Source organism: Mus caroli, unplaced genomic scaffold, assembly GCF_978045245.1.
Source record: "Mus caroli unplaced genomic scaffold, Mus_caroli_1 scaffold_13, whole genome shotgun sequence".
Classification (NCBI taxonomy): domain Eukaryota; kingdom Metazoa; phylum Chordata; class Mammalia; order Rodentia; family Muridae; genus Mus; species Mus caroli.
In genome coordinates, this window is record NW_028227268.1 from 57848715 (window position 1) to 57875363 (window position 26649).

The following is a 26649-nucleotide window of genomic DNA, read 5'->3' on the forward strand; positions in this document are numbered from 1 at the left end:
TGCCCTACTATACTTAGAAACTTATGTCAAGTTCCTACTAGAGAAGATTGTCAAAATGACTAACTTCAATTAATATTTTAATACCAAGGGTGTGTGTGTGTGTGTGTGTGTGTGTGTGTGTGTGTGTAAGGGAGGAGAGGGAGGGGGAGGAAAGTTGATTATCATTAATGTGTATGCCCATTTATATGTATAAACTGTTAGATCTCATTCACTAACATTTTATTAATAGTTATTATTCTGTTTCTTTGTGAGTGATAATGGTTCATGATTTGGGGGTTCTGGGGTTTCCCCCAAACATTGGAACAGAGTGGGGTGAAGGTTAGCAGCAGGGACGCTGTCAGCAGGGATGCTGTGCACTGCTAACATCAGGGTGGTTTTCATTTTCTTTCGGTGTCTGGAAACTCTTTGAATAGCAGTAGGATCTTCTGCTCCTTGAAAACTTTGAGAGGACAGGATGGAAAGAATCGGAAGCCTCACTAGATCAGCGTTCCCTAGAAACCGTCTTGAGTCTACCCGCTTCAAGGAGCATTGTTCTGTGACAGTCTGCCCATTTCTTCAGTTTTCTTGCTCTCTTCACGCTTCCTATTTTTAAAACACCTGGAACAAGCCATATTCCTCGTGAATAGCAAGCTTATTTTTAAAACCATGAAATATGACAATGCACTCTTGTAATTTTCAAATTATTTTGTATCTGTGATTAAACCCCTTTTCTCCTCTCTAAAACTGCCTCAACTTTCTTCTCTCTTTGAATCTCTCTGTCTCTCTCAAAGAGGTATTCACATTCTTTCATCTATAGAAAAGTAGTGGTCCCTGAAATCAGGTTAATAATTAATGCTCTAATTTCTCCTGTGATCTGTATCAGGCTGGCTTTATGGGTGCCCGTGCTGGACAAAAAGGTGAGAAACCGCTGCTGGGTCTGTGCCTCATTGTATTGTGCATCACTGCTGCTACCATACCCAGAAGTCTGCATCTTCAGGACTCCCCTAGTTCAACAGCAATAACACAGTTGGCTGCACACACTTCCATACCTTCTTCCTGGGAGAGTTGTGTGACTTTCACTTCTTCTACCCATGGGAAGAACTTACCCCATGTTACTCCAAAGCTTCGCACAAGTGCAAAACTGGCAGTGGAGTTTTTCTAGAGGAATGAAAAGCTGTTTGTTCTTTCAATAGACAGTGTTGAGGGCCCTCTTGCCTGGAGTAAGGATATTAGAGCTTACAATGGTAGAGAGCCCTCAGAAAAGGTACCTTCTCCCACTGTTAATGAAAAAAAAACAGGAACCTTGCCATCCTGTTTGGGTATGTTAGCTCCAAAAAAGGGCGTGAAAAAAGGGTGGGGTGAAAAGGGCATCCTCTAATGGCCTGTGTCATTCATGGGTGATCATGATAAAAATTGTCTACCCTCTGCCTTCCACCATTGTTCAGACCTTTGATGAGATTCTCAGAATGCTTCTCTTCAGCTGGCAGTGGAAATCAGGCTTGCCATCCCAGATGACGGCAAGGATGGCAAAAGTGTCATAATCCTTCCAACCATCCCTAAAAAGAAAGCTGAACAGCTTTTCTTAAAGCTGTCATTACCAAAGTGCTCCTGATTAGCAAAAATACCTCTGGTACACTTTGTTGGGGCTGCAGATGCTCTCTCAGCCCTGGACCCAAAGATGCCAACTGTAAGTCACGGTAGCAATTTGATAGACACACACTGGTGTGACCACAGCTGAGGATTCTTGGTGTGCAATCTCCTGGCTAGTTAAATGGAAATGACACCAAAACGTTCTCACGAGTCTTTACTGGGTGCCTTCGGCGGCATTTCGCCCTTCATCTCTCTCAGCCGTCTGCTGGCTGTCTCTCTCTGACGTATGTTCTGTTTTTGAGAGTCAGACCTTGTTGGGTCCCTGCATGCCTGTAATCAACAAGCTGGCAGATAAAGAAGCTGGCCAAGCTCCACTGTAGAATGACCCTCACTTTTTGTAGTTGTCCTAACTGATCTACTTTTCTGAAGCATCTAAATATAAAACCCAGGAACCTAGAGTATCACATATATTCTTCAATACTCTGTTATCTTTTTAAAAAAATCATTTAAAATAGATATTTGAAGTGTGGACAGCAAGAAGGGAGTTATTTAAGTGTTTTGTTACAAAAAAAAAATGTGATGACTTTCTATTGAATGGGAAAATCAAGGAGGTTTCCTTTGTCTGCCAAGGAAAGAGATGGACCCAATGGTATGAGCAAGACATGGCAGGCACCTCACAACATTCCTATCTTAATCTGATGATGTATGTCCATGAGCACATCATATGAAGAAGGGAGAGGTGACAGAGAATGTTTTGCTATCGAACAGCCTAGAAGTGGGCTACCATTTTCTGAGGTTTCTTTTGTGGGAGATTAACAAATAAAACTCTTTGTTGAAAACTGGGGAGATAAAGACAAGAGAAATGCAGCTTCCTGTGTGTTCTTAGGGTGATGGTAGACTTGAAAGAACACAATTGGGAAAAAAATATGTGTGTAGTCTGAAGGTTTAACAGGAAGCCATACAGGACATGTCCACCTTTTTCCCTAAAGCCACATCAGACTCCCATAACTAGGCTGTGGCAAAGCTACAGATTCAAGGATGGTGGAAAAACTCGAGTTGAGAAGCTGGCCATGGTAGCACATACCTTTAGTCCTGGAACACAGAAGGTAGAAGCAGGCAGGTTACTGGGAGTTCAAGGCCAGCCTGGTCTATAGAGCAAGTTCCAGACCAGCTTATATTACAAAGTGAGATTCTGACACACACACACAAAAAGAAAAACTGGAGTTGGTAATGCAGGAGGGAGCATACACCAAAATATTCCAAAGTTACCTTGAAAGGGACCAGGGAGATGGCTCAGGGGGTCAGAGTACCTGTTGTTTTTGCAGAGGATCCAGGTTTGGTTCCTAGCACTAATATATGGGACTGCATGTAAATAAACAGTTTTTATACGGCGATGAAAACAATCATCAGGGTTCACAGACAGGCCACAGAATAGGAAAAAATCATTACCAGCTACACTTCAAATGTGGGACTAATATTCAGACTTACAAAGAGTTGAAGAAATGAAATACCAAGAAAATAAAACCTCCAAAACGTTTAAGGAATAACCATTATAAACAGCATTCAATATTCCTATCCATCATGGAAATGTAAATTAAAACACCTCTGAGAAACTTACTTCATCCCAGTCAGAGCGGCTATCATGAACAAATCAGATGAAAAACTGCTGTAGAGGATCTGGAGAGACAAGAACCTGTATTCACTATTGGTAGGGATGCAAATTAATACCACCCTTGTGGAAATCAGTTTGAAGGTTTCTCAAAAAAAAAAAAATTAAAAACAGAACTACAATATGATCTAGCTCTCTCACTCCTAGGCATATGCACAGAGAACTCCATACTGTACTACATGTTTATGGCCGCTTTATTAACTATAGAAAAGGACTGGAATCAACCTCATTTCCCATCAACAGATGAATGGAAAATGAAAAGCGATATATATATATATATATGAATTCTCTGTGAATATATGAAGTTAAAACTTGCAGGAAAATGAGTGGACTTTCACATGAGTAACAGTATAACTGAACGAAAGGAAGAAGACAGGCTAAGTAGATATAAGGGGTGAAGTGTGGACGCCCGACTCGCCAGCAAGGAAGATGCCACAACAGGATTCTTCTACACACGTTTATTGGGAGAGCTTGATAGCGAAGGCGAAAAGACCCCAAGCCCCAGAACTGGCGCTGCTTATATAGGCCTAGGAGTGGCATGTCTATACCTGATTGGTTGTGCTTTCAGTACCTCATTTACATTCCCCAGGATGAGCTGTGAATTGGCGAAACCCTTATGCACATGCACACATTGGTTGTTTACCTGAACTTACGGGCTGTGGCCAACGGTAGCCAGTGCCATCTTGTAATGGCGTATGTGGCTTCCCACAGTGAAGAAGGACTAAACCTAAGTGATAGACGTGAGCTATGAAAGAGGGCATAAAGCGAATTGTTTTCCTAGCTCCAACTCTGTCATGGAGATTCTTGGTTTTGGTAGTGGATAAATGCATAAAATATATTCATTACTGAAAGTTTAATATGAAGCTCTATAGTTTCTGTTATGAATGACTATTCTCATTGTACAGAAGACAGAGAGAAAGAGACAGAGACAGATAGAAAGAGGGAGGAGGGGAAGTAGGAGGGGAAAGGGAATGGGGAGAGCACAGAAGGAAGAGGGAGAGAGAACAAAGGAAAGACATGACTATAAATGCTCAAAGTCCACACACCAGCAACATACTTTGTCCAGCAAGATTCCACTTCCTAAACTCACCACTTTCCCAAACAGCACTGCTAACTGGGGATCAAGATGTCCAAAACATAAGCCTATGGGAGATATATGTCATTTAGAAACTGTATGTAGTTCTTGGAAATTTGAAATATAGTATACAGCAGCTGAAGGGCTATTCTTAAATGTTATTTCATTTGATGCCAACACCATTCTAATTCAATGATTGGCTATGAACTTGCTTATCATATTCCTAGGAAAATTTATTTCACATAAATAAAATTTTGAAGAAAGCTAAGATACATGTGATTTTATTGGCCAGAGCAATCCCGTGGCCAAACCAAAGGTTGACAGGTACAGGGAGGTGCCATCCTCCCATAGATCAAAGTCAAGAACACAAGGAACAGAGCATTCCTTTCCCTTCTTTTCCCTCCTCTTTTCTCCTGCAAACAGACTTCACTTTTAAGCCTATTTCCTTTAGGTGCAGAAATTACATTCCAGGCCATTCCCCACCTTGGCTGTAGTGCTTTCTGCTCGTTGGTAACCCAGCAGCTCCATATCCACAGCCCTTTTGGCTTTTGTAGGAACTGGGGAGATGGAACATTTGCGACTCCTCATGGGATTGGCCTCCCACTACCGCATAGGATTTATGTGCAGAACCTCTGCAGCTGATAGACAGTGTGATGGATGCACTTCCTGTCCTTCTGGCAGACAGCTTCACTACTCCTGCTGTCAAGCATGGATCACAAAAGAACAAGTCACAGACTACGTTCCCAGACATGTCCTCTAGAGACTCAGTGGTGAGGCAATACTAAATCTTCAGGTGGTAACACAACCAAGGTGCCCTTCTTACTCCAGCTAGATGGCTGTCACTCTACTCCACAGCACCCACAACTAATTCATGGTGATATAGAGTGGAGGAGGAGGGAGGATATTCTGTGTCTATTTCCTTTCCACAGAAAATCACCTGACTAATCATGACCTCAATAAATCATAATCTCTCCTGTAGGGATAGGTAACATTTGATTTATTTATTTTCGGGTAATGATAGAATCTCTATGAATACCATCTACTTCCCTTTTCTCTTTCTTGGTTTCTTCTCCTGTATCACCATCTCCAACACCCCAGCAGCACGTGGTTTCTTTAGACAGCATGAAGTTACAGCCTTCACAAGCCACATGAAAGCACAAAAGCTTGTGTTCTTAAATTACAAACTCTCTTCTTTAAAAACTCCATTTTGTTACATGTGATTCTGACATCTGCTTTGAAAGATCAAAAGTACAGACTTGACATTATTTTCCCTTTCTCTTTCTATTTTTTTTTTTCCTGTGTCATTATCCTTTCTCCAGGACAGAATGCAGAAGATGCACTTAATGTATGGACAGGATGACTGAGACACTAAACTCTTTCTTTTGTTTATTGAAATTTCAACAGCCACACAATTCAAGGGCTACTGTACTGAATAACACAGTTGTATGACAAAGTATAATGTTGTTTAAAGTCATATAGTGTTCTTAATGGCTCTCTGTGACTGATGTATGCAAAGCCACGCTTATTAGGGTATTATTGGTGGCTTTTCATGTTACTGTGAAGAAATACTCCGACCAAATTAAGGTAATAGAGTAAATTTGAGCTCACAATTTGTGGGTACAGGCCACCATGGCAGGGCAATCACAGCAGTGGAACCTGAAGGCAGCTGGTCACACTGCATCTGCTATCAGAAAGAAGAGATAGATGAACAATAATCCTCAGCTTACTCTCTCTCTTTTATATTCAGCCCAGAGAATGGTGCTGCACACATTTAAGGTGGCACTGCTTACCTCTGTCAACCCATACATTCTCTTACAGACATACCCATAGGCTTGTTTCTCTGGTGAATCCAGCTCCTGTTAAATTGATAAGCACTATTAACCACATGGTCATTTTTTTATTGCAGGCAAATGAATGGAACTAGAAAATATCATCCTGAGTGAGGTAACTCAGATCCAAAAGGACATGCATGGTTTGTACTCACTAATATGTGGCTATTAGCCAAAAATAAATAAATAAAATAAAATAAAAAAGTATAGAATACCCAAGATACAGTCCACAGAACTCAAAAAGGTCAACACGCTGAAGGGCCCAAGTGAGGATGCCTCAGCCCCACTTGGTAGGGAGTGAGGGAGGGGCCTGGGAGGGAAAGGGAATGGGGGGGGGCGGAGAGGGGAACATTATCTGGTATTGGGTGGGGGGAAAGGACTGAAACCCTGGGGGCCAGAAGAAAGAATGGAAACAGGTAACCTTGGAAGGTAGGAGTTTGGGGAAACCCTCCAGAATGTACCAGAGACCTGGGAGGTGAGAGATTCTCAGGACTCAAAGGGATGGACCTTAGATGAAATGCCCTACATTGGGAAGAGGGAACTTGTAGAGCCCACCTCCAGCAGAAAGACAGGGCATCAAGTGAGGGACGGGGTTGCCATCCCACAGTCAAAACTCTGACTCATAACTGTTCCTGTCTGAAAGAACTGCAGGGATGGAAATGGAGGGGAGCCTGAGGAAAAGGAGGTCCAGCGACAGGCCCAAAGTGAGATCCAGCTCAAGGGGAGGCCCCAAGACCTGACACTATTACTGAGGCTATGGAGCGATCACAAAAAGGGACCTATCATGACTGCCCTCCAAAAGACCCAACAAGCAGCTGAGAGAGTCAGATGCAGATATTTGCATCCAACCAATGGACAGAAGCTGCTGACTCCTGTGGAGGCTGAGGAGGAGGGCGACCTTGTCGGAGGACCAGCAGTCTCAATTGACCTGGGCCCCTGAGACCTCTTGGACGCTGGACCACTATCCAGGAAGCATACATCAGCTGATATGAAGCCCCCAACACATATACAGTAGAGGACGGCTGGGTCTGGGTTTAGTCAGGAGAAGATGAACCTAACTCTCAAGAGACTGGAGGCCACAGGGAGTTTAGAGGTCTGGTGAGGTGGGGGGTGGGGACATCCTTGTGGAGACAAGGGGGGCGGGGAGGAGGTATGGGATGTGGAATGGTCGGAGGGTGGAACAGGAGGGGAATAACATCTGCAGTTTAAAATAAAAATAAATAAATAAATAAAGGACTTAAAAAAAACTCAAAATAGAAGTACTTTGTTTGTATAAACATGACGTTGACATTATAGCCACATACAGTCAGTCACAAGCACGGAATGCCTTCACTGCTAATTGGCCAGAACTCTTGACCTAATAAGCAGAGGCTGAGCTCACAATTAATTAAAGATTTCATGTTCATTCAGCCAAAACATGCCTCAAACCATCATTTGTTCCGCTGGCCAGTAAGATACTTAGATCCATATTTAGGGCATCTTTCTACTGTAATCAACACACTGCAGAGTATCTCAGGTCATAGATGCTCTTCCTTTTTTTATTATTATTATTTTCATAATAGGAATGATCCTGGATTTTCCCACTATGCTATCTTCCATTGTATCTGCCACAGTGGACTACATGATAGTCTGTATGTAGTTAGATTTGGAAAACAGCACTCTTTCATTTCCATCTATCAAACAGCAGTGCTTTCTACTCGAGATAGGGAAGCTGGAGATGAGAGAGTCCCAGCAGTTTTCCTAAAATTGCTGATTAGATATGTGGGATTCTAATGGGAAGACTCACATTTGTTTGATCCAATGTCTCTACTGCACAACAATTCTGACTTGATATATATATAAAGATGACAACTAATTGAGATCACATGTGATTTTTTCTTTTTTTTTTACATTATTTATATTTATTTAGTGTGTGTGTGTGTAAGTAAGACAACATGCAGGAGTTAATTTTCTCCTACCATGTATGTTCTAGACACTGAACACAGGTCATTAGGCTTCTTTACCTGTTGAGCCATTTGCTATCCCCCTCAGCTGCCACCTTCCAAGTCTAATGAGCCACAATTTCTTTCAACCAGCTGGTAAATGCCAGTGGGCTGCCCAGCTGATACCCATTCAAGTCTAGTGGCGGTAAGGAGATGGACATAGCTATGGTAATCGAATCTAAATCATGCAAGAAAGCTGTCTCAGGTTGTGCTAGTACACGTTACTGATTCAATCCTATGTAAGCTTTTGGTTACCTACTGGGTTTGAAAAAGATTAAGGATGGCATTTTGGGATGCATGTTACGCCTAATTCGAAACCCCTTTGTCCCAAGCTTAACACTGTGATTGAACATCAATAAGGTGACCTTATACAATTTAACGAACACATCTGCCTAACATATCTTCATATGAATTCAACACTGAAACATCTTGCATTCGCTTGAGAGAAAATAGGAGTCAGACGTTTACTCTGTTTGTTGTTGTGTCGTTGGTTTCACCATTCAAGCACGAAAGTATTTCCTTTACTAGAAGGCTAAAGCCTAAATGTCTTGGTCATACTGTCTTCTCCCACCTCTGCACAAAAGCTGTCCCTGCAAACTTTGGACAGAGGAAAGGTGGGAGCGGCAAACTACAAGTCCCAGCATGCACGGCGCATTCCGCACAGGCGCACGGGGACCACCCGGCCAGCTGGCTAGCCAGCCTGCGGAGACTCCCTGGTTCGCTCGCCGGGCTGGGGCTGGGGGCTACAGCTGGGGCTGACCGCCGGGCGCCTTCGTCGGCCCCGGGCGTGGCACAGAGAAGGATGCGGCGGGCGGACTAGGCGGAGGTGCTCTCGGGAGGCTGGGCGCGGGCCAGGCGGCTCCCCAGGCTCCGCAGTGCCGCCGCCGTCGCCCCGGAGGCTGGGCGCGGGAGCCATGTAACCCTGCGGCGGGCTCCGGGCAGCTCAGTCCTTCCCCAGCTCCCGGGCTAGCGCGGCAGCGGGGCCACGATGAAGAAGCAGTTTAACCGCATGCGCCAGTTGGCCAACCAGACGGTGGGCAGGTAGGTCACCCGCTGGCCGCCCCGGGCCGGCACGCCCGCGGGGCTGCATCTGCCAGGCGCAGGTGATGGAGCTGCCCGGCCTGGAGCTTGTGCGTCCCTCCTGGGTCCGCGCGGGTCGTTGGTGAGACCTTTCCTCTCCCGACCCCTACTCGCTTCTCGCTCGCCGGTCTAGGCTTGGGTTTCCCAGCTCAGAGAGTGACGCATCCTTCACCTGCGTCCCCAGCTGCCCCTTCACCTCGCCCTCTCTGCCTTTCCTCGGGACTCCCTTTTCCTCTGGTAGCGATTCTTCCTGGAAACAGGTGTTTGCTCTGCTGGAGCTGCTGGCTGCCGAGTCGCTGGCTGCCTCTGGAGATCCCTTCCTCGCTGCGCCCAGTTCAGGGCTGCTTAGGGTCCTGAGGTAGCGTTGGGCCTGGTCAACACCCTCCTTCCCCACTGGAGCCGTGTTTGTTTTCAGGGGCTGTGACTGTATGGGATGCTGGATCACTTTCCTGGCTGTTTTTTCCTCAGCGTTTGGGGGTGGGGAAAGGATGGCGAGAAGGGGGAAGGTGCTGGCTGCTGTAGGCTCGGACCCAAGACTGATTTCAGTGGAGGGAGGGAGGGAGGCAGCGAAAGTGAGGTTCAACTCCCTTGGAAGATGAGAGGAGGATCAGAGAGAGGAGGATCAGAGGCTCTCAGCCAGGTAGGGGATGGGGACAGTCTCTCCTCCCTCCCAGCCCAAAACAGCTTGGCCCTAGGAATCTGCAGGACCCAGACTGCTCTCATCTTGGTGAACATGGACTAGATCTGGGCCAGTGTCTCCAGGAGCGGATCTGTGGGGTGCCAAGATCTATTAAGGTTACGTAAGGATTCTTAGTGGGTCCCGTCCAAAGCTAGACATTCTTGAAACACAGGCTTGTTAGATAGAGGGGGATTTTTCATGGAATGTGTGTGCCCAGGGCCGGATTTCTGTGTGGTTGTCAAAGGAATTCAGGTGTGCAGTTTAAAGTAATCAGAAAGGGAAGAACCAAGCCTTGGGTGCAATTCAAATGCAAGCTCCACACATAGAGTGCTCTTGGCCAGGTTTGTTGAGAAACCAAATACCTTTCTTGGGTGGGAAGTGGAGCTTGAGCTGGCACCTGGTAGGGTGGGGGTGGGGACTTCCTTGGAGAATAGAGGACATGAGGGAAGCACACTGCCCTAGTTACAGTGGGCATTTGAGGGCAGGGGATGTGGTGGCTTCTCATGCTTTCAGGAACTCCAGATGGTTTCCAAGTAACCTAAGCGTTTCCAAGCGTCTAAACTAGACTTGGATTCATTTTTCCCTTCCCAAACACATGTGCTTTAACATGAGGGGGAATTTATGAATAGCAGAGTCAGATTAGCCTAGATTTTTGGCACGGTATTGCCACAAATATAGCCTCACGTGGACTGTCTTTGGTATGTTGGATGCTGAGATAGTGCTTTCCTGGTACTGGGGGGTAGCTGTTGGTTGTCAAGCTGACCTTTCTTTACTGTCTTGGCTTCTGGATCACTCTCTGGGCTCTGGCATACATGATGGCAGGAGACATCCCAGGGGTGGGCCCCTCACTCTGACCACAGGTTGCTGTTTCTTATGGAGTATTCTCAGTCCACTTAGTAGCCTGGTGTTCTCTTGGAGTGTTAGAGATTGGTGCTCGGATCCAAATGTCCCAGGGAAGGCATTCGTGTTGCTTCAAGACACCTGGCTCCTATCTTCCTTCAGGACTTGTTTTTAAGTTGTGAGATTTTTGAGGCATGGGCATAGGAACTATATTTTTCACCGTCACTCGTGGGGGAAATGAAAAATAGGCAAAAGCAAACTGGATGACTATTATTATTATTTTTGTAAACAGTAGTCTTATGTATTCAAAGAACATTCTTAGAAGTACAAATCCAGGGGCTGCACCCTGCTTCTATGCCAGAGCTGCTGAGCGCTTAGGTATGTGATCAACATGTACAAAGTTGAGGCCTGACTTGTGTCTGTTTTGGTGAAGTTCAGAGTGAACTGTTGGAAGCAAAAATTATGATACTCTACTGCTTCAACACTCCCAGTGCCATTTTGCTTAGCAGCCCTAGCATTTCAGTGGCCACATCCCTCTGGATCCCCCTTTGTCTCAGCATGCTCATTTTGTCTTCCTGTCTCCCTGTCCCTGAACTCCTGTGCTTCGGACACATGAAGCCCAGCTCCACTTTAGAGATTTGTTCTTGCTGACCACCAGTTTTTACTACCTGGTTGAGGATGTGGTCTTCCCAAATTGCTTTCTCATCAATCAGTACTTGGCTCTCAGGCTCAGATAAAACCCCTGCTCCCCTCACTCTTACCCATCATTCTTTTCATTTTTGTCCACTACTCGCCACAGTTTGAAAGCTTGTACCTTTTTGATTTTTGCCCGTCTGTCTCCAATAGAATGTATTGATCGCCCTTGCATGCCAAGGGCATAGAGCAGTGCCTTGTAGACGGTTGGTGCTCGGTTAATATTTATTGCCAAGATTAAAATGGTTTACTTCTGGCCAGTGATGGGTTCTTCTTCCTATTGAGAATGTTGAGAGACTCAACCTGTGCATTGGGAAAGGGTCCATAATTTGCTTCTTAGTATCTCCACTCACTAGCAGCTCATAGTGCTGGAAGTCTGGATGGTAGGTGTGATGTCATAAAGTGCTTTGTAGAGAGGCCTTAGTGACCTCTTTCTGGTAGAGAGGTGAGCTTCAGAGCTGCTCTTCTCCACCGCTCCCCACCTAGCTCACTTTCTATAACTCACAGATTTTGGGATTATTCAAAATGAAAAACTTCTGGGCATTGGCTTATCTTTCAAGAACTGGGCATATCTTAGTAGAAATCAGCAACTTAGCATAGCAACTATAGGAAGAGTTGATAAATGCTCTGTTGGTAAGGTGTTAGTCTAGCATGTATGGAGCTCTGGGTTCAGTCCTCAGCACCACATGGTGATACATACCTGTGATCCACCTGAAGGTAGAATCGGGAAGGCGACATAGTGAGTTCAAAGCCAACCTGGACTACATGAGGTCCTGCTTTGGTCATCTTCACATGTTTCTGCCTTGATTTTCCCATATGTGTTTCTTCACTTCTGACCCTACTCTGGAAAGTTCTCCCTGGCCGGCCTGTGCCTGCTGGCTAGGAACACTGATTATCAAGTGGGACACATTTGCATGGGTGCTTAAGGATCTTGTGATTAGCTCTCTGCACATTTTTTTTTTTAAATTAGCAAAATGAGAACAGTGACGGTTGCCCCGTGGAGATATAGACATTGTAATGATGGTGGAGTTACCCCAGAAAAATGGCTAACAGTAGCTTTAGGATCTTTGGGCCAGCATTCTAACTCTTTTTGGATGGCATGTTGTGCTCAGTCATTCAGTGTAAAATGACTGGCTGTCTCCTCTGGGCCACACACGGTTCTGATCTGGGACTATTACAGTGCCGGGCAAACTGAAGTTCTGTTTGTTCACTGGAGCCTGAATTCTAAAGAGTGTGCTGCGCTTTTGATGGCTTATTTGTTGTGTGATTTTTAACTTGCCGCTCAGCATCTTCCCAGCTCGATTTGTAAGCTCCTTTGGAGGCAGAGACAGTGTGGCATGCAGAGGGTTTCTCTGAAATTCCTGGGCAACTGGATCAAAAGATGTATGCATTGTAAGCAGAGGACTCAAGGAGAGTAGTTCAAAGTCTCAGGAAGAGCAGCCGATGCTGCCTTTTTGATTTTTGTAAAGGCAGTGGTACCTGGAGGAGCGAAGGGCGGCAGCAGCTGCTGGGATGTGGACTGGAAGGAGGGCTCAGCCTCATGCATGCCACCAATTGCTGCTTGTTGTTGTTGTTGAATCTTCCTTAGAGTTTAGTGTCTTCTGGGGTTCTACCCATCCTGAGAGCCTATTCTTCTTGGAAGTGATATCTGGCTTGTCCTGGGTGAAACACGGAGCTGAGCGGAAACTTTAGCACAGGGCGAAAGAGAAGATACAAGAACCGGAAGTCAGCCCCTTGTTAAGGACTTGTTTTTTTTTGGTCTGTAGGTGGGGAGCACAGTAAGCCGCCATCTTAGAGGACTGGGATGAGGTTGGAGGGAGCCTAGCCTGGTGAAGGGCTCACCAGATGGACCACGAAGGTTCTGATCATTTTTCTTGAAAGTTGACCCAGTCTTTGGAAGACATTAGCCTTCTATGTACAGGGTCTTGGAAATGGGTTCCAGTGGTAACTACCCAACTGCTCTGCGTGGGGTCTGCCCTGGGAGGAAAGTTGGTAGAGTTCAAGAGGAAGCAAGTAGCCCCAGGCTTGTAGATGGTAACATTGTAGGTGCGAGCAAGGCTGTTTGGGTTGCGCTGGGTTGTGTGGGTTTAGAGGTGCTAAGTTGGGGGGTGGAAGAATGAATTTTGCCTCCAGATCTCTGCTTTCTATTCCTCGACTGCTAGTGTGCAAGACAGAGCTGAGAGGGCTTGGTTTCTCCTGCAGCCTTGCCAAGCCTCACTGCCGCAGCGCAGCCTGCACAGTTGAACTGCAGGCAATTCAGGCATCGGCCAGTGGTCCCCGGCGGGGCATGAGGCTGCACAGTCTCTAGGAACTTTTTTTTTTTTTTTTTTTTGGTTTTTTGAGACGGGGTTTCTCTTTATAGCCCTGGCTGCTCTAGGAACTTTTGGCATAGCTGGCATTTCTTCTCTGGCTGAAGCCACTGAGGACCCTTTGCCTGAAGCAACGGCTTGTCCTTCAGTAGGTCTCTGAAAGCCATCAAGCAATCAATAGGACCAGAGGGGAAAGTCAGAACAAGTCTAGATTAGTCATCACCTGCTTTTGCAAAAGGTGGCTGTGATTTGGACTTCTCAGACCAATGCAGGCTTCTGCAGCCTCTTTCTATGAGAGCAGCAGGCTTCTCCAGACCAGAGACTCCCCTTAAGTTCTTCAGTAGAGAGAGTCCTGGGAGCCCAGGCAGGACCTCTTGCTGAGGTGTGGCTTTTGTGCTAGCAGACCACACTGAGCCACTCATGACAGACTGGCAGAGGGACAGAGAAGGGCCTTTGCCCTTGGTTCTCCATGCCCCTTACTCTACAGGCCTGTCCTGTCTCCCCTCAGGTGGCCTGGTCTCTGCAGTCAGCAAGAGGCAGCCTAGCCTCACTTTCTTGGAGAATTCTCTCAGCCCAGACCTGCAAGTCATTGTTGAGGGAGCCTTTTTTTTTTTTTTTTTTCCTTGAGCAGCAATTAATCACCTCCCCTCCCACTTTTCTCTACCAGAGGAATTCATCAACACTGATTGGTAATTTTTTAATAATGGGTGATAAGAAGCATTGCTTTCTTGTGGCTGTTTAAAAAAGTAAATTAGTAGCCATGCCACTCAAACAGTAATTTGTGGTTATTTGTTTTAGAGGGATCTGTAATGATCCCTTTTATTAGTACTCAAGAGCAGATTATTTCCGATGCTATTTCTGCGGTGATGGGAAATAGGGAGGTTATGGTCTGGCTCAGTGCTGAGGCTCTCTGAGCTCAGAGAGCAGGTTCTGGGGACACAGAGAGGATCCATCACTCCTCCACTCAGGGACCTCTGACCCTTGCCGAGTTGGGGAGGCTGTGATGTCTAGCAAGTTGAAACTCTCCTTTCTGTCCAGGAAGCAAATGTAACTCTCATTTTCTAACTTTAGAGATAATTTTTAGAATAAACGTTTATTTTCCCACAGAATTCGATTTATTTTTAGCCATTATTTTTAGTTGCATAAGTAATATTTATCATAGAGGAATGGTAACCTTATGGGTGACCAGAAAAAGGGGGACGCTTGGTGAATTTTCTACCTAGAGCCACAGTTAATACTTAGTTAATACTTATTGAGCAGGCATCTTCCAGTCTCTTACTGAGGTAATAGCTTGGTTGTATGAGCTTCCTGGAGTGTGCTTGAACAAGCTAAGATTGTTCTGCAGCCATTGGTGACACCATTGTTTTTGCAGTCCATTGTTGACCCGGACATCATGTGAGAATAGTGACCATATGTTCATAACTTTGCTTGATTTTTAGGTAATCTTTAATATCTAAATACATACTTGCTTAGTTGCCTGCTATACACATTTCACTGTGGGTTCCTGATTTCTTTTTAGTTTAGTTGTTGTTGTTTGTTGTTGTTGTTTTCCCACGAGGAAATCTGGTATGTATGGTTTGGGATTTGTTAACTTATGGTTTATGCATATGTTCAGAGCCATTCCTCAGACCCAGATTATAGAAACATCCAGACACCTTCAGCAATGTCTGGGATACCCTGATTTTAAACCAGTCTGGAATCCATCAGCCAGCCCTTCTGGTGTATGGCGTGTGTGAGAAAAGTCCTGTTTCACTTTTCTGATCCTTCTTGTTTTTAAGTTACTTACGCTGTTAAAAATCGACAGTGTCGTTCATACATACTGTATTTGAAGTACCATTATCAGGCACTAAAAGGCCTCTTACGTGCTTGAGGAGTTCTGACTTGCTTCCTTGGCCTGCCTTCTAGTAGGAAGCTGAGGGGCTTCAGCTGTGAGCAAAGTCAGCTTCATTCTCATCCTGAGGCCGCAGTGTTGTGAGGACAGTGAAGCCAGACTGGACCCCGCACCCCAGCTTCTGTTAGGGTTCTTCAGTGGCCCAGACACCAGAACTCTGAGCCTTTGCCCGGGGGACCTTCCTGTCTAACCTAGATGTCTGCCTTGTGCAAGAGACGTGTTCTGCATCTTCTGACATGTCGGCATCGAGATGGAGACAGTGCCATCTTTGCAACATTCGGTGTCATGAGAATACTTCCCAGGGGAGCAGCATCCGCTTATTTAAGCCTATCTGTGATCCTCTCCTGCAGTTACCTTTTAGGTCCTCCTTGATCACAGTTTCCTTGTTACATGTGTTGGACTTGTTGCCATAGCGATGGGGATTAGAATAATTTGTTTAGCCTTATTACTCTTTTTTAGCCACTGCTTGTCAGTGACTTCAAATGTGGGTTACAGGATTCTCCAGCAGATCATTGTATCTTCTGCAAATAATAATTTTGGGTCCTTTTCTATCCTGGTTCGTACTTACTTCATTTTCTTGTCTAATCACATTGTCAAGCACTCAAAGAAAAGCACTATAATAGTGTGGTAATGCGTAGGTGCCCATGATATTGACTTTAATATAAATGCATGGTGGTTAGTGTGAGAGTTTGTTGTTGTTTTTTTTTTAACATACATTTATTTGTTTGTGTATGTGTGCACATGTGTATGTAGAAGTCAGAACACGACTTGCGGGAATCAGTTCTCCCCTTCCAGCATGTGGATTTTAGGCATCAAACTCAGGTGGTCAGGCTTGGTGGCAAGGGCCATAACCTGCTGAGCCATCTCACCAGCCCTTGAGAAAGTTAAAAAAAAAATCAGATTACATTATTTTACTTTGAGATTTTTTTATATTGAAGTTAAATTTTACTTGTTATCATCAAATTAAATCAATGAGAGACTCCCATCCTGTGTGTGTGTATGTGTGTGTTTGTGTGTGAGACATGTGTGTGCACTCCCAATCTTCAGTCGAGTCTCCAGTATTGAACCCTTGTTCTACTTGGCAGTGGGATGTTGAATATTTCTATATACTTCAGTTGAATTTATTGTTTGTATGATTTGACAACCTTGCTACATCCCTCCCATTTTGTAATAGTGTAAAAATGAAGTGTCCAGCTTCTCTTTTGTATGGAGTAATAAAAGCAGGGAGCAGTTTTCCAAGGACAATCTTCTGATACGATGATTCTTTGACAGATTTCCACTTTCTTTAGTGGCCTTGGGACTAGTTGTGTTTTCCAATCACTTTGAGTAACTTATTTTAAAAAAAAAAAAGATTCATTTTTTTGATGTTCAAAACAAGTTATTAGACTCTGCATATGAATTGGATTTCCAGTGACATCTAATTTTTCCCCTTGAGTAGCTTTGCCCTAATGTGAATTCTCTTGCGATTCTTGGGCTTATTTTGTCCTGCTCTGAGTGTTCAAGCTTGCATGTTGTATGTGAGGATAGGTCAGACTCTGCTATGGGAACTCTCTAGTGACATACTGTCACGGTCCTTCATTTTGGGCTCATTACTAATGAGTTGATGTGGAGAGTAGTGTCGTCAAGGTCCGTGCTCCTCTGTGAAGGGTTTGGGGAATCTCATGTCACCCCCTCCACTCTTTTTCCAGTACTGCTGAAGGTGAAGAGAGAATAGCAAAATGGCATTTATTGGTATTCAGGCTCTTCGATCTTTCACTTAGAATCCAGAAAGGTTGCTCTGCTAACATGTCACTGGCTGGAACTCGTCACAGAGTTCCCCTGGATGTGGCTGGACCAGGCTCCCTCCTCTCAGCTGAATCACCAGGGATTTCATTCTTTCTCCATATATCTCTCCCTGTCTTGCCCTGTCTCCCTGGTGCATATTTGAGAAGGCTGAAGATTATCGCACTCATGCCTTTCTTTAAGAGTCTCCTTGCCCTCCACCGGAGCTGGTCAGCTCCACCCCAGGGGCCAACGTCAGGAAAACAATCTTTCTCTTGCTGCTACTCATGGCCTTTGTAGTGTAGTTACAGGAATTTACCACTATGCCCATCTTCAAAATTAGCTTTAACAAATATATTTTTAAATGCCCTTCCTACTACAGTGGGGAAGATAAGGATGAAGGAAACAGAAAGTCTCTTCATGCCACAGTGACATGACACACTATAGGATTATTGTGAGGTTTAAATAAGATAGGAAACATAATATCCTTAGGCTAATTCCTGATTATGGTAAGTACTCCATAAATTGTAGTTATTACAGGATCCCTTGCTGTGCTGAGAGTCTCTCTGACACAGAGAATGATACATGGTCTTTTTTACCTGTGTTCCCTGAGAACTTGAGACTTACAACTTGAAATTGATGGGCATTTGTCTCCTGCTCTAATCAAGCCCAGTTTCTCTGTGTTTAGCCAAGAACATGATTTGTGGTATCAGTAATGGTGGGTTTCTCCCATTTGATGCCTGTGCTAATAGTCAAACTGTGCCAGATCTCAGCAGCTCCCGGCCCTGACCTGCGAAGTGAGGACAGCCCTTTCCACCCCAGGCCATCCTGGATTCCACCATTTATCTCTGAGGTGGAAGAACAGGACACAAGACTGTGGTGAGTCACACTCTGGCTTCCAGTGTTTCTTTTGGAAGTGACATGTGCCATTTCTGCCATTTCATTGCCAAAGCAAGTCACTTGGCCACACCTCATTCCATATACAGCCCTGAAAGCCAGTCTTGCAGTGCAGGCCTGAATCGAGAGGCAAGCCTGCAGCCTACAGTACCTGTTGCAGGAGCTTGGCTGAGATGCTCTGTGAGGATTGTCTTCACTGTGGCTTCCAAAAGAATCAAGTGCTGTTTATAGACCCACTTACCAGATGGGGAAATGGAGGTGAGAAAGAGCAGAGCCAGACGTGATACCTCCCTGAGTAGAGCAAACCTGGGCTGAGGCTTCTTGCTTTTGCCCTGGTACCATTTCTTTGCAGCCACAATGTCCCTAGTCCCCATAGGAGGTGGTTTTAGAAATGCTAATTAACTGCTCCTAACTTAAATAAAAATAAAACTGTCCTATTCCCTCTAAGATAATGGAGCATCTTGCATGTAGCCTTAACCACAAAGAGCATAAATGAAATTTTTGTCAATAGAATATTCTTCCCTGTGTTTTGTTTCTGCAGTTTCAGCAGAAAGAGAGAGAGAGAGAGAAAAAAAAAAAAGGTGCCCTTTGAAGGTTCTTTGCCTTCGGTTGGGAAGGCAGTCAGAGTATTTACAAAAACCTTTGGACTGCTTCTTCCCCAGCACAGGAACCAAGTAGCAACATAACAACTATGCAAAAGGATCAAGTCAAGTAGACCAGCCTCTAGCCTCACCGTGGTCCTCACTGTCGCCCCTGACCCCAGTCATCAGTGTGTGTGTGTTCCCACTATTGATGTAAGCACCGTCTGTTAAGAGTACCCCAGATTTGCACATTTACTTGACAGACCTCCATTCTGCCCTTGCCCCACTTTCTACATCAGGGCAGGGCAGTGCAGCCTGGTGGCTGCTGCTTGCCTAGCTCGTGAGGAAAGACAGGAGAGCACCCAGGTCCCCCCTCCCCGCCTGTGCTTTAATGACTGCAGTAGGGAAACAGAATGTCTGACATTAACAGTCAGGAAGTAAGTTCTGCGTTGACATAGTTGCAACTCTTTTTGTATTTTCTGAACTTGGGTTGATTTGAGAATGCAGAGAAGCCTTCAGGATGAGGACACAGGATCTAGAAGTGCACGAAGGGGTGACAGGCCAACAATAAAACAAACCACATGGGAACAACTGGAAGGGAGTCCGGAGAGAGGGAAGCAGAAGCCTGCAGGATGAGGAGTGATTTCTGCTCTTGTACATTTGCAGGAATCCTGATTCTTTCAAATAAACACTCATTTCACTAAAACAAACAGAACTCAACAGGAGGAACTGAAGACATTGTTGCTTATAATAATATTGTATCTTTGGGGGCTTTTTCGGATCTGAATACATGTTTGCAGTTCTTTGGAGCCCTGGTTTCAAGCATGGGGGAACTGCTCATCTTTAGAACTCTGGATGCAATGGCAGACCTCATTTTGTAGACTATTGGGAAGCGATACGACCTGGTCTCTTAGATCAATTAATAGTGGTTTTTAGTGTTTGTCGATACATTTTTTTTTCTTTTCCTATTTTTTTTAAATCTATCTAAAGAACTTGCCACATTTATGTATCGTATTGGGGGCCATGCTTATGCCTAGCACATGTGTGGAGGTCAGAGGACAGCTTGTCAATCCTGGTTCTCTATCATGTGGGTCGTAGGGATGGAGCGCAGGCAGTGAGGTGAGGCAGCTAATGCCTTTTCCTCCCTGAGCCATCTTGCTGACCTGCTTCTCTTTATAAAACAAAGCCACATAATTATGCATGTTTAGGAGGGACACTGATACAGAGTATATAATGTTTAAATCATGACAGTTAGCGTTTTCACTTCAAGTACCCATACCTTTTAATCTGATATGAAAGTGATACATAATTTCAGGGTCCCTTGTGATGCCTTGAAACGTGGTCTGGATAAGGAGACCAACAACCTCTCCCAAGGTTGATCATGATCATGACTTTATGCTGAACTACTTCAGAGCTCTGTTGCTTTGTTGAAGAAGTGCACATCCCAATATTATCTGTACTAATGTGGAAAATGTCAGGGGAATTTGTTTTTGTGCTCCATTACTGCCAGGATTTTTAGTTTTTAATTGTGTGCAAGTGTGTGTGTGTGCGTGCGCGAGACACACACACACACGCACACATGCATGTGCACAAGCATGCATGCACACACACATATGAGAAGGAGAGGGATAGGGAAAGGGAAAGGACTCTTGTCCTCTCCTTTAACTGCAGAGCCACCTTTCCAGCCCCAGTTACCTCTAATTGTACAGACAACACTTTGGAGTCTGGTCTGCATTCCAGACTCCCCTTGGGCAGCCAGGCTTCTCTGGTTATAGCAGCAGACTCTGGTCTGTTTGGGGATGGGTGGGGCTGCTCTCCAAATCAAAGGAAAAGTTGAACAGTGCATCATGCAAATAGCTACTGAGAGCCTGGTCATAAGAGCTATAGAAGAGTCTGAGCAAGAAAAGAGTCTGAGGGGCTTTCCATTTTGTGCTGTCACTTGGCCACTCAGAAGCTGCACAGATCAGAGTCTTAATTGGTCAAGCTTGGGTCACCTCATTGGAAAGAATGATGCATACAGCAAGGCCAGATGCCCACTGAGTTCTACAGTCAGTGGCGTCGGACCCCACCCATCTCCACCAGCTTGCCAGGATTTCTTGGCTGTTAAGGAAGTTATTTTTCACCTTTACATTTCTGGCTAATTTCTGTGAATGTATCCTTGAAGTCATTTTTCTTCCTTTTGAGATAAGATCTTGTGTGTAGCCCAGGCTAGACTTGAATTGTAGACGCTCTTGCTTCAGCCTGTGGGGTGCAGGAACTGCACAGGTATGCCACCTCACTCAGCTTCTCTGCACCTTTTCACTTTTGTGTCTTAATTATAGTCCACGTCTGTACCCTGGATGATTGCAGTGACCCCTGATCTAATCTTGCCTTGTGGTGATTCTTCCTGACTTTACGCTGTACTCTTGACTACACATATGGAGGAATATAACTTTTCTTCTGTATTAAGTTTTCCTTTGGAGTTTTCCTAGGATTGTAGAAAATTCTGTGTACCACTCATTTATCTTAGAAATTGTCCTGGTTAGTTTTGTTCTTTCTTTCCTTGATACAAGCTAGGGTCATTTGGGAAGTGAGCACCTCAAATGAGCAACTTGCCCCCATCAGATTGTTTGGTAAGCAAATCTCTGTGATGTTTTCCTGACTCGTGATTGATGTGGGAGGGCCCAGGCCACTGTGAGCAGGGTGCCCCTCTAGGCTTGTGTAGGAAAGCAGACTGAGCAAGCTATAGAGAATAAGCCAGCAAGCAGCATCCCTCCAGGACCTCTGCTTCGGCTCTTGCCCCAGCTTCCCTCAGGATGGAGGGTGGCCTGAGAGCTGTCAGCTGAAATAAATTCTTTCCTCTTCAGTTTGCTTTTGGCCCTGGTGTTTTGTCACAGCAGTAGAAAACAAACCAAGATATAAGCTGACACCCTGTAGTTTGACTGAGGATTCCAATAGGTTTTACAGTCATAAAAGTCCGGGTGTGTGGATCTCTAGGAATGCTTTTGGTTAGAGTAATGACCACCAGCATTACCCAGTTAAAAAACAAAAAACAAAGACTTTACTTTCTTTTGTAAAAATTTATTTTAATTGATTGAAAACCACAGTATTTATTAGGAACCCTGTGAAGTCTCAGCCCACTGCATACTTGCATAATGTACAAATAACTATAAAGGAATGACATTTCAGATGATGGGACATCCAGAGGTGGGCCAGGTCTTCAGGTACATTATGATCTGGGACTCCTGTCATCTTCCTGTTTTCTTTGCTTTGTCTTTATTGGTATCTTGGCCTTCTTGGTCATTTTCCATGGTAAAAATACGGTTGTTGTGTGCTGTGAGGAAGAATGTCGTGACATTTGCAGTGAAGGAGATGACACTGGAAGTAATCCTGCCCATGAGTCCTGAGCCCTGTGGTTCCTCCAAGGGGCCAGAGGCTGTACATGCTTGTGGAGATCAGGGCTTATGAGTCTGCGTCCTGATAATATCATTCATCATGTTTTGCCAGACTCAGAAACACTAATGTCCTGCTTTCTCTCATATGAAGAATCTGTGTTTACATAGCTATATGATATATGCATATATATCTAAGCCACAGAAGTAAATAGATCGGGTATTGGAGAGGGGAGGAAGATGTCAAGATGAGTGGGGAAGGGGGTACCAAGAGAGGGAAGTGGAACATGCTTGACATGAAGTCACTGGGGGGACTTGGATGGGATGGGTAAGGGGTGGGCACTGTGTGTGGGTAAATATAAAAAAAGATGATGATATAAATGTGTGAAAATGCTATAATGTTTGCTCAGGAAACTAATAAAAACTAAGGTTGCTCGCAAAACGAAGGTGATTTGCCTCCATATTCCTAGTTCACAGAGACAGAAAGGAACATTCCAGAAGCTCTTGCTCATGAGATAAGAGTCCTTTCATCTAGTCTAAGCCAGTGCATTTCACATAGTTACGCTTGACCTTTAACATGTACAGGAGGGTGGGAATATGGTAGATGGATGAGGCTCCAGCCCGTGTCCCTGATCTGCTTCTGACTGTCAGAGACAGAAGGCACAGATCCGTTGGGACCTTTTTCCGAATCCAGAGAGAAGGGGTGTCCTCTGAGTCAAGAGACTGCGATAGTAGGATGAGTGCTTTATTGGAGTCAGAGCTCATCAGGAAGGAAGACCAGGAGCAGAGGTGGCACCTCAGACAGGAAAGTGCCTGCTCTATGAGCACAAGGACCTGAGTTTGGCTCCTGGGAAGCCATGGTAAAAACAACAACCAAGCAATCAAGCAACCAACCAATCAAAACAAGCAGAACATAAGGTGCTAGCGTGCTCTATTAATGGAAGCACTGAATGGGGTGGGATGGAGCTGGTCTGGCTGAGATGATGAGCTTCAGGCTCAGCGAGAGACTCTGTCTCTAAAAATAACTGTGGAGAACTCCAGACACTAACTTGGAGCATCCACAGGCACCTACACACATGTGTGCATGTGCTCCCACACTAACAAGTATATGTCAATCACCTATACACACCACACACACACACACACACACACACACACACACACACACACACACACACACAGCAAAGCAAAGAAAATTGAAAGAAACCACGGAAGGTGATCGCACATGCCTGTAATCCTAGCACTTAAAAAGTAGAGGCAGGAGGATGACAGTGAGTTTTAGGATAGTCTGGATTATACACAGTGAGTTCTAGATTAGCTAGCACAGAGAAATGAGCCCAAACTTAAAAAGCGAAGAGACAACCAAACCAAATAACAGCAAAGAAACAGAAAAGGAGGAGAGATAGTCCTGGTGCAGAGCCAGCATTATACCATGGCTGGTTTAACCCAGTGATTTTTGGGCTGTGCCCTCGAGAAAATTAGCCAAGTATTCTTATGGTGGATTCACCTGTGACCAAGCCATTGCCTCTTTTCCTCAGAGCACCTCCTTCTGTTCCAGGACACTGGTCCCCATAGATGGCTCTGCATCTGATCGTGTGTCATGTGAATCTCTGTGCCCATGGCAGCAGTATAGAATTAGGAAGGGCTCAACAACAGTGGGTCACAGTTATTCTCAGAGTTCAGCCCTCCTTGTCTCCCTACAGCTGCTCTTTATGCATTACAGAACTCTGTTCACTCTCTTGTGTGACCTGCCTCAGCCCATTTTGATTCCTAGTTGGTTTAACTTCCTCACTAGGCTGTGTACATTGTTCTGAAAGACCTCAGAGGTAGATAATTTTTTTTTTAGATGTATTTATTTTAGTTTGTGTGTTTGTGTGTTTTGAGTATATGTGTGAAAGTCAGCTGTGGTCGTGCCTGTTGAATCCTCTGGAGTTGAGGTTACAGATGATTGTGAGCCACCATTTAGGTGCTGGGAATGGAGCTGGGTCCTCTGCAAGAGCAGTGAATATATTGGCTGGCTGGCTGGTTTGGAGCTTGCCGTATTGAGTGGCCTGGTCTTACCTCATGGAAATCCTTCTGCTTCTGCCTCCCTAGGGGGGGAAAACCAAACTAAAGAATGCATTTCTTAATTGAAGTTTCTCATGCTAAATATGTTGCTAACCATGCCTTCATGGGAACCTGTAGTGAGAATTCTGGAATTTTGATTAAAAAAAAAAACCAACACAGAAATATTATAAGACTATGCTTCTGTTTTAACCCATGTGTGGGATATGGGGCTGCTTTAGATTGTCCACAGTAGCTGACTATGATTTGCCTCATGCTGTAGCAAGGGTGTGGTTTTTGCTAGTTGCAGATAGTTTTTGGCTTGTGTGACAAATGGAATTCTGGGGACTTTTCAGAGGATATATATATATATATATATATATATATATATATATACACACATATCGGGTCAGGGGATGTTGATTTGTTGGTTGGTTGGTTGGTTGGTTGGTTGGTGTTGGTTGGTGTTGGTTGGTGTTGGTTGATGTTGGTTGCAGTTTGTTAAGTAGTCATGTCCAAAGAAGAAACATCAGCAAGAAAAAAATTAGATATCCTGCTGGCAAAGATCAGACGTGCCCCAAGGAACTTGATACACCTTATCAGCAGGAAGTCTAGTGATAACATTGCCCCCTTTCCAACCCCTGACTTTATTCAGGGATCTCGTTCCCTCCCTCACTATCCTTTTTTCTCTTCTATCTAGTGTTAGGGGGTTGAAAGGGTGGGAAAAGGATGGAGAAGGGTGGAACAAAATGGAACCCACAAAGTAGCAAAAGGCTCTTTTTACATGAGCCAAAATTGCTCTATGCTAGAAGAAAGTCTGACATGACTTTAGAACTGTTCAGAGATAATTTCACTTTAAAGCATGGTTCTCAAACATTGATTAATCCTATGCCATTATATCGCCTAATCATCACAGGAACCCAGGGACAGAGGAAGGCATACCTGGTCATGGAGTAAAGATGCCATTACAGTGTTACCTGCAACCTACTGTCACAGGTTGTGTCCCCGGAGAATAGCATGCGGAATGCTCGTTAGGAAACACTCTTAGCATCTCTCTGCATGCACGGAATGGCACCAAAGGACTGGGTGGCGGGATTTGCATGCTCTTGCCTTTTTCATGATGACTTCATTTGGTCTCACGGGAACTTCCAGAACGCTGGAGTAAGTTCAGAGTCATCCAGTGTGGATGAGAGAGGTCAGAGCGAGCCTTTGCACCTTTGCACCGACCAGCTTCCCCTTGAGGTAGGGCACACTAACAGGTAATATATGCCCTGCCTGTTTTGTGTAGGTCTGGTGGTAGGTCTCGAGGTTTACCTAGTCAGCTCTCTTGTCCTCAGGGAGCTCCTGCGCAGTGGGGAACACGAGCCACAAACACACTGCAGATATTTGAGGTGGATTCTTATGCTTTGATTATGCCTCATGAGAGCCTGCACTATTAGATTGTTTGGGTGAATTAAACTGTCACTCTTTCTTTTTAAAGTCAACATCTAGGGAAACAGGAGGCCATTGAAGGGGGTCTTTGAAGAGAGCATGGTATCTTGACAGGTAAAGATGACGAAGTATAAATGAAAATGTAGGCAGTGTATGGTAACAGTGGACACACACACCTAAGATATATAGCTGGACGTGTGTGGAATTTATTCCTTAACTCGTTAGGTAGGTGGAAACATCTGTAGTGTCATGTTATCAGAACCAGATCTAAATACACTAATAGCCAGTTATCTCAGAAAGGCTGACAAACAAGATGCAGGACATCGCATGTTGTGTCTGACCTGATTTCTATAAAAAGCACATTGGAGCAAATGGTTTTCTAAACATGAGTGATTACCATGTTTGTAAATGCATGGTTCATCTCTGGGAGACTAGGAAGACTGCTCATGGAGCCTTTGGATTACTGGGAACAGGAAAGGGAGTCTCCATTTTTGACTACATGCAAGGGCTATTTTAACTCTTGTAAAAACAAACAAACAACCCTCCCCAAACAAACAAACAAACAAACAAAATAAAAAAAGAAAAAAGAAAACAAACAAGCAAATAAAAGAATAAAAAAGGTAGTATTCTGTATAGCCTTTTGCTGTTTTGAAATACCTTGATTTTCTTAACTAAAGCAGTAGACCTGGGAAGCAATGAGCTAGGTTCTAGAAAGGTCCCTTCCTACCCAGAAAGCTGTGGGTTTTTTTTTTTCCAGTGCGTTCATTAGACAGTGGCACGTCATGTGCAGGCAGGTCAGGACCTTGGTGACTGGGTCCCTGGCTTCCCTGCACTTCTTACCTGTCAGTACTGGTTGCTACCGGCAGGTCTACCAGCAGCCACCCTGTACCCTTCTGTCCATGCTGTGGCACTTGTGAAGTTGCTGTGTTTACCTGGGGCCTGTGTGTAC

General features: G+C 44.7%; 1 protein-coding gene across 3 annotated transcripts in view; it reads left to right on the top strand.

Annotated features, from left to right (window-relative positions):
• Nucleotides 1–8781: 8781 nt before the first annotated feature.
• Arhgap44 (Rho GTPase activating protein 44) overlaps nt 8782–26649 on the top strand; it is a 169607-nt gene continuing 151739 nt past the window's right edge. For all 3 annotated transcript variants that reach the window (XM_021176399.3, XM_029483387.2, XM_021176398.2), the window contains exon 1: nt 8782–9165. In XM_021176399.3, the coding sequence (XP_021032058.1) occupies nt 9113–9165 (53 nt within the window). In that variant the 5' untranslated portion in view covers nt 8782–9112. The remainder of the gene's footprint in view (nt 9166–26649) is intronic.